General features: G+C 44.9%; 1 protein-coding gene across 5 annotated transcripts in view; it reads right to left on the bottom strand.

Moving 5' to 3' along the window:
* EIF4E (eukaryotic translation initiation factor 4E) overlaps positions 1 to 13,413 on the bottom strand; it is a 52,273-nt gene that overhangs the window by 28,572 nt on the left and 10,288 nt on the right. For all 5 annotated transcript variants that reach the window (XM_025188231.2, XM_014577057.4, XM_006130137.5 and 2 more), the window contains one exon: positions 395 to 501. In XM_025188231.2, coding sequence (XP_025044016.1) covers positions 395 to 501 — 107 coding nt within the window. The remainder of the gene's footprint in view (positions 1 to 394; positions 502 to 13,413) is intronic.

Raw genomic sequence — 13,413 nt, 5'->3', positions numbered from 1 at the left:
AACAATTCTCCCTTTTGTCTTGTTCGGAACACAAATTTCATTGACATGGGTCAATCATTATGTTTGAGCTACATTTCACCCAGCAGAACAGATTAACTAGGAACGTTAGAAAGTGGTTATTTTAATAATCATGTAACTGCTAAATTTCTTGGCAGTTACATGGTTACTTGACGTCCCCAGGGGTGGAGCAAACAGCCAGTGCACTCCTGGTTCCACTCCCAGGGAGTCCTCTGCAATCCTGCCTCTCTAAGAGGCAACAATGCAGGGTAGCAGGCGGAAGCCGGTTCACAAGGGGAGTTGGTTTAAAAACTGGCTTAAAAAATATCAACAATTTTGCGAAGGAATATTTACCTGGAGAATCACAAAGTCTGGTGGTAGGGAAAACACGGCTTACCTGTTTTGTAGTGGATGTTTAATGTACTGTTCCGGACTGGCAACCTCCTGAGTTGGTGCTGTTTCAGTTTTCTCTTCTTCTGAAGTCTGAGGATTGGGAGTGGTTTCCTGTATAAAGAAAAACAACATTATTAATGTGCATTTTCAACTGTATTCTGCACCACTTAGCTTTCATCCTCTTAAGTTTGTTTCAGAGAATTAGCTTTCCGTACCTTCCCTCCCCCCGCAATTAGCAGTCCACGATCACAGCATAAAAAACACATGACAAAGTATTTGTACTCATCTTTTCAACATGTTTGTAAACCCTAGTGGTTGCAAGTTATTGGACTATAAGAATTCATGTAATTTTGCTTGCTGTTTTGCTTCCCCTAGCTCCAACTGTGGTTTAGGCAGCTTATTTACAAACTATCAGAGAAAGACACCAAAGCCTTGTCGTCTTTAAGAATGAGGAATTACAGCAATGAGCTCTGTGCTCCGTTTTAGAGCCACTAGCACACAAAAAGGATTAGACAATGCTTCTTGAGGAAGCAGCCACTAAATGTCAGAATTGCCAAGAAAAAGACAGTAAGTAGAATGAATTGATTTTAACAACTAGTATTTTAACAACTAGTATCTCACTGGAAAGTAAAGATTTCCAGGCTTCCACTGCATTTGTATAACTTGTTTCTAGCCCTAAGGGTTGGTAAGTTACAGTACTTAACTTTAAATTACTGCAGCTGAGACTAAACACTACAAGTATTAAACTTCAAACAGTATTTTCTAATGTCGGTACTCCCAATATAAGAATCAGTGAAACATGTAGCCTAAATGGCAGTGTAGTGTAAGGATGCTAATGGTTAATGCGTGAGGCTTATCAGTTACAGTTAACTGATGGGGGCTGGAGCAGCCCCTGTCTACTTCACTCCTATAACTGATGAACCAATTAAATGGGATTTTACATCTGAGGTGGTGTTAACTGAAAGTAATTCTTATATCTGAAGTTGATCTTTCCCAATGAGTTTACATTGCCCATTCCCTCACACTAGGGTATTACAGCTTTGAGGCACGTCCTCAGGGTAGTGGATTGAGGAAGCCCTCCATGGAGTGATCTCGAGGAGTTGCATTGAATAATACAGAATAAAGTGCCGTGGACCAACAGTACCTAGAAGAAGGAAAACTCTGATTCCAAACCAGGGCAGACTGAGCTTGCTAAGCCTTTTTAGGCGCATCAATCTAGGAGAAGGCAACTCTGATCTCAAACTGTACTCTCTCCCTCCAGTGTAGTTCTTGTGTCTGTGCACGATGGTCCGTGTGAGAAAAGAAAGTGGGGTTGGAACTCACAAGACAGCCTCACTTAAATCCACTCATATGTGATGGAATCTCTCTTGACGCTAAAGATTTACCTCTTGATGCAAGTCCTACGGTGATGGGCAAGTGTCGACGGATGCAGGTGGAGGATACCACTGGAAGCTTTTAGTCACAAACCTGCACGTAGGCGGCCCAAGTGTGATGGTCATCTGTCTGCTGAACTGGAACAACAGCAGCTCCCGTATCCTGCCTAGGTGTCAAAGCAGCCCTATTTAGGGACAGCACTGCTTTCTTCGAAAGAAGAGGGGGAGAGAAAACAATCCCTAAACAAGCTTGTGTCAACTGCACCGTCGGTTAACCGCGACCAACTGGATATCCAATTTTTGAGGTCACAAGGGAAAAATCAATGACTAAACAGAAACTTTGCATCCTGGAACATACGCACACTTCTTGATCGTGATGATCCCCATGAACGCAGGACAGCAATTTATTGGTAGAGAACTAGCACGTTATAAAATTGATGTTGCAGCTTTAAGCAAAACACATTTCTGGTACCAGCCGATTCACAGAGGTTGGAGCAGGTTATTCATACTACTGCGTGGGCTACCCTGAGAGTCATTCAAGGTAAGCAGGAGTTGGCTTTGCCATCAGGACACCACTAGTCCACCAGCTTTGAATCCGAGGCACATGCCATTAAGCCTCGCCTTATCACCGCAAAGCTTAGACTGAGACAGGGACATGGCCTTGTACTTGTTAGTGCCTATGCACCCACTTTGACTGCTGCAGATGAAGAAAGGCAGACTTTCTATGCTAGCCTGAATTCAGTGATCTCCTCAGTACCTTTTAAATCTAAGCTATATATACACACACTCAGTGATTTTAATGCTAGAGTTCGTCAGGACTACACCACATGGCCAAAGGTCCTTGGATATCATGGTACTGGAAGTGAGAACTCAAATGGTACTACTACTACTTCAAACGTGTGCACAGCATGAGCTTGCTATAGCAAGCACATTCTTCCAACAGGAGAACAAATGCAAAACAACTTGGATGCACCCTCAGTCCAAGCATTGGCATACGATTGACTGTCATCATGAAACAGAGATCTTTCTGATGTCAAGTTGATTCGTGCAACACATGGCACTGGCTCCTGGTCTGACCACTACATGGTACGCAGTGTTGTCTCCTTGAACCTTTGTCCACCAAAACGCCATCTTTCTGCTGCATGCCGAAAAAAGTTGGATGTAGGTAAACTTGAAATACCCGAGACACAAGTGTTGTTTCAACGCAGTCTTGACCCTTCCTTAGCCATCACAGCAATGAAGGTCCAGAATGGTCACTCACTATTGAGGATGACTGGATTAACATCAAAGAAACAACCTACAGAACTGCTGTTGAGATCCGCGATTTCCAAAAACGCAGCGTAAGGACTGGTTTGATGACAAGGACAGAGATGCCCAAGCTCTTCTTGGTAAGATGTATGACACACACCTGGCTTGGATCAACGATAAACAGAATGCCTCCAGGAAATCGGCATGTAAAACAGGGGGCAGAAGTCAAACTACGGCAAATAAAAGAGGACTGGTGGAAATATCAAGCAGTTAACTCCAAGATGCGGCTGACAGACATGACTTCAAAGCATTCTAACAGGCTGAAGACAGTCTATGGGCCACACATTGCTGGCTGTACACCAGTGCACTCTGCTGATGGCCTCACTTTGATCATAGATAGTTCTAAAATCCTTGACTGCTGGGCTGAACATTTTCACAAAGCTGAACCAGACCTCAACTTTTGACAACAGCTTTCTTGAAGAGATTCCTCAGAGGGCTAAAGATTTACAGCTGGACATACCACCAATTTTTGATGAGGTACAAAAAGCTGTCAATCAGATGAAATCTGGAAAGGCACTTGGCAGTGATGCAATTCCATCAGAAATGTATAAAGCTGCTGGTGGCCAGCTGATATATTGTCTCACGCATTTATTTAGCGCCATTTGGGAGAGGGAGCTAGTTTTTCTGCTCCCTATAGCTGGTAAGATCCTGGCCCACACCCTTTACAACCAACTTTCACTACATGTGTTCAAAAATGGTATTATTCCTGAAAGCCAGTGAGGATTTCGTGCCGACAGAGGCACTGTCGATATGATATTTACAGCCAGACAGATACAAGAGAAATGTAGAGAGCAACATCACGACCTATATGTGATTTTCATCAATTTGACCAAGACGTTCGAGTAGTTACTACAACTATCCCTGACCTTCTGTTTGCTGATGACTGTGCACTGTTGGCTCATTCAGTGAAGGATGCACAGGAGCTTTTTGATTGCTTGTTATTTCTGCTCACCGCTTTGGACTCTCAGTGAACCTCAAGACAACAGAAGTTATGTCTCAGCCTGTTTGAAAAGAGCCCAGCACTCCAGTGATCACTGCTGCTGGTACAGTCCTTAAGGCTGATGACAAGTTCTGCTACCTGGGAAGCATACTCAGGAGCAATCCAAGGTGGGCTAAGGCAGCTGGCACCCCAGGCGGAACGCGCGATCGGCACCCCCGCCTGCACAGCCGTCAATGGGCTGACATCATCGGGTGCCCCGTGACATCATCAGGCACCGCTGAAGACGGCACCCGAGACGGCCAAAAGTCACGGGCCGCCCCTGAGAATACTGTCTTCTGGCATAAACGTGGATCATGATGTATCTGCTCAATTAACCAAAGCCATTGCTGCCTTTGGAAAATTGACCAAATGCCTATGGAATGATGCCTACGGTATCAAACTCTATACCAAGATAGTGGTATATCAGGCAGTTGTCCTGAATATCCTGCTGTATGGCTCAGTGACTAACTATATATAATGGCCATGTTTTGAAGCTCGAGCAGTTACATATGAGTTGTCTGAGGAAGACCGAACACGTGAATTGGTGAGAGAAAATTCCTAACAGGGAGGTTCTTACGCTGCGTGGTGTAATGGGCATGGAGGCAATGCTTATGACCAAATAGTTTCGCTGGATTGGTCATGTTATGAGGACTGATGATTCACGGGTACCAAAGATGGTCTTCTATGGCTGATACTGACCAGCAATAAAGTGCTTTCCACAAGCAAGCTGGCCACAGAAGCGCTATAAAAACATCGTAAAGGCCAATGTGAAGTCATGCAGCATCTCTCTCAATGATCTGAAAACTCTAGTTCAGGAAAGATTGTCCTGGCAGCAAATCAATGTACAGGCTCTGAATTGTTTTGAGAATCAGCATATCCAGGCATTACAAGAAAGAAGTAGGATCCAAAAAGAACGTACAATGCCTGCAGTTGGCGGGTTTTTATGTGATATCTAATCGGCTCTGCTGATCAAGGATTGGTTTAGTCACTCATCAACAGCATCACAGAAGATGAGAGCCGTCAATCGACGGCTCAGTTCAAGACAACGACATGCCCATTAGCACCTGCTACTACAATAGGCACCTTGATCCAAATCATCCTCCTACGCTGGCTTCAGAGAAAGTGTTACAGACCTCAAGTATACATTGAATTTATTAAATTTAAAATACAACAAAGAAAAAGCCTGAGTATACAAAAAAGGTTTCAGGATGTGTATTGCTCTTCAAGCTTGTCATTGAACTCTACAATTTCAAAACCAGGGATGTAAAGGACTAGTCGACTATCCAAATAAGCAAATGCTTATCGGATAGACGACAGGATAGTCAACTAGTCACTTTCTTCCCCCTTGCTACCTCTATCAAATAGAGGCAGCAATGGGGGGGGGGGGGGGCGAGGAGGGAAGACCTGGGATCTGTGCTGTGCTGCCCCTTTGAAACATCACCGCAGAATTTCTAAGGGGCAGAGCCGCCCTTTCGACTAATTGAGGCAAAAATGCATCAACTACAGGCAGTACCCGGGTTACGTACAAGATAGGGACTGTAGGTTTGTTCTTAAGTTGAATCTGTATGTAAGTCGGAACTGGCGTCCAGATTCAGCCGCTGCTGAAACTGACCGCCAGTTCTGACTTACATACAGATTCAACTTAAGAACCCCAAGCTTCCCCAAGTCAGCTGCTGCTGAAACTGATCAGCGCTGATTCCAGGAAGCCTGGGGCAGAGCAACTGTGCCTCGGGCTTCCTGTAGTCAGCGCTGGTCAGTTTCAGCAGCGGCTGACTTGGGGACGCCTGGGGCAGAGCAGCTGGGGTGCTGCTGGGTTGCTCCAGTAGCACCGCTACTCGGCGCTACTGGACCAACCCAGCAGCACCCCAGCTGCTCTTCCCCAGGTGTCCTGATTCAGCGGCTGCTGAAACTGACCAGCAGCGGCTGAATCAGGACCTGGGACAGAACAGCTGGGGTGCTGCCGGGTTGGTCCAGTAGTGCCCAGAGCGGCGCTGCAGGACCAATCGGCAGCGCCCCAGCTGCTCTGTTCCAGGATCCAAAACAAAAGCCTGGTCTGCTGGGGGGGGGGGCGCCACACTAGCCGCGCTCCCCCCCCCCCCCCAGCAGACCAGGGGCACCAGAGCAGCTTACGAACGGGGCTCTCTCGCCCCGGAGCTCGCAGGTAGCAATCCGCTACCTCGACCTCCAGGCAAGAAAGCCCTGTTCGTAAGTGCGGATCCGACATAAGTCGGATCCGCGTAAGTCGGGGACTGCCTGTACTCAATTACATGACACTTAACATCCTTATTTCAAACTAGGGATATGGTTCAAACAATTAACTATTTGTTCAAACAGTTAACTGATGAGCCTAAGCTCATTAGTTAACCATCATGGTTACATGACAAGTCTCCCCTGAGCTGGGGGAGGGCGGCAGGCGGCAAAAGGAAGCTCCTTCTGTAACCTGCCCCACTGCACTGCTGTGTGTGTGAGGAGGCAGCACCACAAGAGCTGGTGCTCATAGGGCACCCACTTAAAATCTAGCTCCCCACAAGCATTGACTCCCATATGCCCCACCACTACCTCTGTATTTCAGCGGTTACACACTTATAGCAGTTACACATTAAAAAAAAAACTATTTATATCATCCCTATTTCAAACAACACGGTGTGGCTTTTTAAGTAATTCCTTCAGAACTTTAGGAAGCATAATACTTGGCCATGTAAAGCTTTACTAGCCGCATTTCACCTCAATTTGCAAATCTTGCTGTATCATTGGATAGGGGGTGAAGTACAGCTCATGTTCTATATTTAGGACGAAGCTATGTATAGCTGATTCTGTACTAACTAGCACATTAGTTATACTTCACACACACACACCCCAAACCCTCCCAATAATGTGAAAATATTGTAGACATTCCTAAATCCAGTGGCACAAAAAAGGGATTTAAAAACTAGGTAAAAATTTAGACAGTAGTTTTGATCGAAGATGGGCAGATCAGAAGTACATTCAGTTCAGTGATGACAAGTCCTAAAGGACTTCAGCAACTGAAATGGGAGGTATTGACCATAGAGATCCTCCAAATTCCTGATAAGTATAACCCTAGAGGCACCTATAATCTTGAGGTGCCTAAATTATAACTCATAGTCCCTGAGATCCCTAAATTTCTGCCTCTGGGCACATACACAATGCATAAGCCTTAGTATAATTCTCGATTAAAGTGACAGATCCAGCATACCTTCTCAAATCATGCCTAGCACCACACAAAACACTGGGGGGGGTGAGGGGGGAAGAGGCGCGTATAGGGAGAAGAGGCGCGCGTAGGGAGAAGAGGAGACAGCAGCCACCATTATAACCTTTAGCCTGATGGTTAAGGTACTCACTCAGGGTGAGATACACCCTGGTTCACTCCTCCAACTCCCCCCCCCCCCCATCTTGTTTGCAGGGAAGTAATGTGAACATAAATTTTCCACCTCTCCAAGTTACTCATAGCTCAGCAGCTTCTGAGCTACTGGAATCCTGAGAACTTAAGTGATCTGAAAGGATAAAGATGAAGAGGCAGCATTTTGCAATGTTTAAGGCATTAAGACTATGATGGTACAACATTTTTTACCTAGAATGTTCTTTGAATAACATGGATTACATAATCGCTATTGAAGTATGATAATTAGGATTTTACTGTTGATTCAGCTAACATTTAAAGTATATATCTTCCAATAATGTTATTAATTGCTGTCCAAACTAAGACTGCCCAAAATTCTCCAAACACAACGGAGGTCTTTATCAAGACTGGTTTTAGTACTTACTGTACTAATGGGAAGTTTTGAAAACTTGCTATCTTTCCTGTAGCTATTTTTACTGAGCATTCTGCTCATATCCACTAAACAATCAGCTCCTTAAATAGCAGAAGAATAAGATCTAAGAATTTCTTTTGAAGTCACTGGACTAATCACCTGCTTTTCTAGTTACACCAGCAAAACCTTGGCTAGAAGGAAGAAGAGAAGATTTAACTAAGGAAGGAAGAGGGAAGTTTTACATAGCTTTAGAAAACTATTATGCATGAATGTGCCAGATATGTGACTTGCTTCTTGTATTTCTTGTTAAAACATGTATGAACCACAACTGAATCGAAGACATACCATTCTACCAAACAGTCCATAAAATTACATATTTCTAGTGAGAACAAGTGAGATACCAAATAACTTACATGAACACTTTAAAAAGATAATTTTAATAATAATGCAAGCCAGCCCACCTGAAGATGTCTTCCACAAATATGACTGGCTCACTTCAAAAGCCCTGCAATAGCCAACTATGATCCTTTTGTCACAGGACTACGCAACTCCCTCAAAAACTAATCAAGTTATGTGATAGTAATTCAATACACAACATGCCATCAGGTCTAAGCAGCACTGTATATACTATCATGATTACATGAAATTGGAAGCAGAGTTTTCTACTTCAAAGCAGAATTTAAGATAAGTTTCAGGTTCAAAGTAGTTTAACGCTCAAATTAGAACAGTTTAAACTCAATACAAATGCTATCAAATTGGGCAAAACAGGATGAGCTACACATGGAGTAAAACGATTTCAGTTGTTGCTTTGCCAATATTATTGGTTAAGGTTTCTTTTGATCTTCCACGTAACACCCACACCTGGCCCAGTGTCTGGCATACCATCTGGCTCTACTCTACCATCTTCACCAGGCTTCCTAGCCATGCCAGACACCCTGCTACTGTGTGCTGGGCTTCCCTGCCACCAGCCCTCCACTGGATCATCAGAGTGAAGCATTTCTCATTATTAACCATATGTGCAATGCATTAAATAGGGATGTGAAGGACTAGTCTCCTCCCCTTACCCCCCATGCTGCCTCTATCAGAAAGAGGCAGCAAGCGGAGAAGGGGGGGAGCAGACAAGGAGGGGAGGGTGCTTCCAAGCGACAGTGCCACTTTAAGCCTGGGGACAGACCCCAGGCTCCACATGGCACTGCTGCTTTGAAATGCCACAGGGAGCCTGGCTGAAGGCTCCTCCCAGCCTTTCAAAACAGCAGCATCGCAGAGCCCAGGATCAGCTGGGGACTCCCCCACTGACCCCGGGCTCCATGTGGCGCAGCTGCTTTGGCACTTTTGACTTTCGCCTTTGAAGTGTAGCAACATCGACTATTCCAGCGTTTCCCAAACTATGGGCTGCGGCCTAGTACTGGGCTACAGGAAAAAAAATACCAAGCCTCAGCGTGGCTGTCGGGAGCGGAGTGGGGCAGGCTGGGGGGGGAGAACAGCCACTGGGAAGCAGGGTTGGGGACAGTGGGGCTGTCCGGCAGAGATCAGGGCAGCCAGCTGTCCAGCGGAAGCAGGATTGGGGGCTGCGGGGCTGTCAGGAGGAGATTGGGGTGGGCGGTGGAAGCAGGGTTCCAACTAAAAAACGGGTTCCAACTAAAGTAAAAAGTTTGGGAAACCCTGGTCTAGCCAGCTTTCTATGCATCTTACTATTTATCCAATCCATATTCCCTTAACTTGCTGGCAAGAATATTGTGGGTGACCGTATCAAAAGCTTTGCTAAAGCAGGCACTGGGGGCTTTGGGAGGACCAGAAATAACTTATTTGAATATTCATCATTTGCAAATATATGTTACTAGTCCTCCAAAAGCTTGTGAATCGATTTACTGGTCTCGTGTCAAAAAGTTTGGGAACCCCTGGATTATTCGATTAGTCAATATTTAACATTCTTAGTATTAAATCCAAATATAACTGGCATTCCAAGTCTATGTCTCGTGGCAGATATCTTTCAAAAACTGGACTTCTATGGCAAATTGCTCATCTGCTTTAATACAGATTTTAAAGTCTAATAAAAAGTTGCTTAAAGCTTTTGGCTAGATTGTTAAATCTAGTTGTTAATTAGTATACATTCTTATTATCCCCTCTTTTAGTGTCCTAAAAAATTGTTTTCAGTAAAATTTCCATTAGCAGTAACATTTTTTAAAACACCAAATTTAAAATGAGGTATTTCTAAACATCTTAATGTTATCAATTACTAAATGCATTTCTCTCACCAGAATTTCTTTTACGAACAGCAAGTTGGGTATAACCTTATTTGAAAAGATCTACCTTGTCTAGTTTGTTTGGTTAAAAAAAAAAAAAGGTAGAATACAGGGATGTTAGAATTAAGGATGTTAAGTATCGATTAATTTACTAGTCACGTAGTCGATGGAATTTCCATCGCCTAGTCATCAGGAAAGGGCGCTTCAAGCACTTACTTCCACCTCAGGCTGTGTCTGGCTTCCACTCTGCACTCTTAGATAGGATTATTCTCAGGTCCCCCAACAGTCTCACAACAACCCTCACGCTGTCCCTCTGCATTATTAAAAGGGAAGCAGCAGCAGCAGCTGACTTATGCGGAGACAGACAAGCAGACAGGCTGCCATTGCTGTGTCCCTTTAAAAAAGCAGAAGGACAGCACGACAGTTGTCTTGAGACCCAGTGGATGACCAGAGAATAAGCCAGCGTCTTTGCACGCCGGCTCCTCTCTGTCCCTTTAAGAGTGCGGGGAGGGGGAGTGATGAAATAGTCAATAGTGCTACCCAATAAGCTCCTGCTTATCAGGTAGTTGACTACTCCTTCACATCCCTAGTTAGAATGTAGCATGTTTTCATGATTCACCAATAAGTCTGGGGCTCGTTGGTTAATCCTAACGACTCTAAGAGGCAGAAGGGGAGCCAGTACCTGTGGAAAGCAGGCTCCTGAAAAGCTGCCTGCCCCCCCACCCCCGCCGCTGACTCCTACAGAGGTGCAAGGGGTGGGGGTAGGCAAGAGCCAACACTTGTGGTAGCCAGCCTTTAAGCTGTCTTTCTATGCATGCCAGCTCCCATGGAGCTGCCTCGCTTCCGTACTGCTGCCTCTGATATAGAAACAACAGTGTGGTGAGTGGGAACAGGTGGCAGACGGTACACATGGGAAGCACCAGCACCATGACTATACTGGCTGTCTGGAGCCACCTGTACCTCCACCACCCCCCTGTGCTGTCACCTCTGTATCAGAGGCAGCGAACAGGCAGGCCTCCTGTCTCCCCTCCTCCATGTAAATGTGTAACCATTGAAAAATTCAGCAGTTACACATTTACAAACACACATGTTTGCTAACATCCCTAGGCGGATAGCAAATCCAAACCTGATTTCCTGCTTCACTGGAAAATTTTGTAAGGTCAACCTTGCTTATATGTACAATAGTATATATGATGTACTCACTACATAAATAAAAGTTTCTGAAGAGACAAATATACTCACATCTCCTGGAAAACATGACAGGATGGTCCTGTTCAGGGTTTCAGAAAAAAATCAAGTACATATTCATGATAATTGGATTCTGTATCTTGAGACCTTCTTCTGCACTGACTACTCTTTGTAGTACAGCTGTCAAAGATGTGCAGGGATCTCACATTGCCAATTAAGAGCTCCATCACAGAAGACATGGAAATGCACTGGATACTCAGCAGTAACTTATATCCCCACAAGCCACAATTACAGTCAGTGTTCCCTCTTAAGATCTTCCAATCAGGAGCAGAGTGAGTTTTGGCTTGTGCACCAATATTGAGGTCATGTGCGCTGATTTGGATGTGTGTCACCATGGTACCAAATTTATTAACACACACACACACACCCACCCACACACCCCCCCCAGCGCCAGAGCAGAACCCTGCGCCATGCAGCAGGTCCCATTACCAATTGCCGGAGCAGACCCTCCCCCCCCAGCCCTATGCTGCAGGCCCCATTCCTGGCCCCAGCCCCGCTGCCATGTGACAGTCCCAGCCACTGGAGCAGGCCACCTCCCCCCTCTTCCCCCTGCCCAGCCACTGCAGCAGGTCCCAGCACCCCACACCAGTGGCTCCCTCACCACACCGTGTCAGACAGCCTCGCCTGCCAGAGCAGCCATCAGCCACAGAGCTCTCCAGCGGAGGTGGGCAGGGAAGAATTTTTTGAGTGCAGCCATGAACCTTAGCAGAAACATTGATTACAGTCCCTATTACACATGTCTAGGAATAAACATGTAGCTAGGAATTTCCCACATTCAGTGGACTTTCTAGTTAAGTGTACAGAATCTGATCATTAAAACTAGGGATCTCAGTGTGTAGACAACTACACCATTAACCAGTAAGCCTGAGCTTATTAATTAATCATGTCAACTACATGCATTTCCCACCCCCAACCCCCGCTTCGGCTACCATGGAGCAGCCTCGGTCCATGGTGGGAGTTTGGGCCCCCCACAGACAGGGGGGCTATTGTCGCCCCATACAGAGGAGGCAGCACCACAGGGTGGTGGTAGACTCCCTGAAAGCAGGGCCAGGAGGTCAGTGGGGGCTGGCCCTGCCCCCAGGGACTATCAAATAGGCATGTAACCGCTAAAAAATGATGTAGTTACACAACTACTCAATTACATGCTACCCAACATCCCTAACTGAAACAGGCTTTGCTTAGCTTCCAATGTAATAAAATAGAAGATGGACACCAGCAAAAGCTTTTAGCATAACAAAATGGGAAGACAAATGAGATTTGCAAACAAATAATTTTACCAGAGTCAGAATTACTATTGCCACAATTAGTAATTTTCCGAAATAGTTAAAATTTCTTAGCTCTAAACATCAAAAACTCTGAATTAAAACAATGTAATATTCCTACACAGAGCAAATGTTATTATGCTGAGGTTAAAAGAACTAAGATTCAACTATCTATTTGTTGGATGAGACCAGATGCCTGAACTAGAGCTGAGGTATGACTAAGACAATGCAACATATTTAATTTTCCATTGCACTTAATTACTTAAGTTTCCACTTTAATTACTTGGGGCCTCATTCCCGGAAGAAAACCAAAAACAACATACCAAGACTGGCAGACAAAAGGTATAGCCAATATTTTAGAATGTTGTATTTAGAATCAGTGTTAGAAAACTTTCAGAAATTGAATTATTCTGTATGTAAGCTAGGTATTCACTAGAATAACTGATTCTGATCCAATTATATGATACAATCATTAAGCTTCATTCCACAGCTATTCATTTAGACACTATAGCTTGAACCAATGCCATCACATACAAAAATATTACAATGTTCTAATTAACTGAATAGTCAAGGACTTTAATGGGGATATGATGAAATTTAATGAAGAAAAGTAGTGCAATTATTCAAGGATTAAGAAAAGAGAGCGACTTGAGGCTACCGGTTGCACTTTCCTAAACTGGGTCTCTGGTCCAGCAACATCCATGTTTCTGCACCAGGACCGGAGACTCCTGATAGACAGGAAGCTGAGCGCAGAAGGGCAGCAGGGCTGCCGGGTGGGGTCAGCAACTGAGCCAGGGCTGGGAGAAGCCTGGAGCAGCAGTACTAGAAGTGACCTCCCCT

Source organism: Pelodiscus sinensis, chromosome 4, assembly GCF_052426305.1.
Source record: "Pelodiscus sinensis isolate ZL-2025 chromosome 4, ASM5242630v1, whole genome shotgun sequence".
Taxonomy (NCBI): domain Eukaryota; kingdom Metazoa; phylum Chordata; order Testudines; family Trionychidae; genus Pelodiscus; species Pelodiscus sinensis.
The sequence above is the reverse complement of the archived record's forward strand: the minus strand, read 5'-3'. Positions and strand labels throughout refer to the sequence as shown.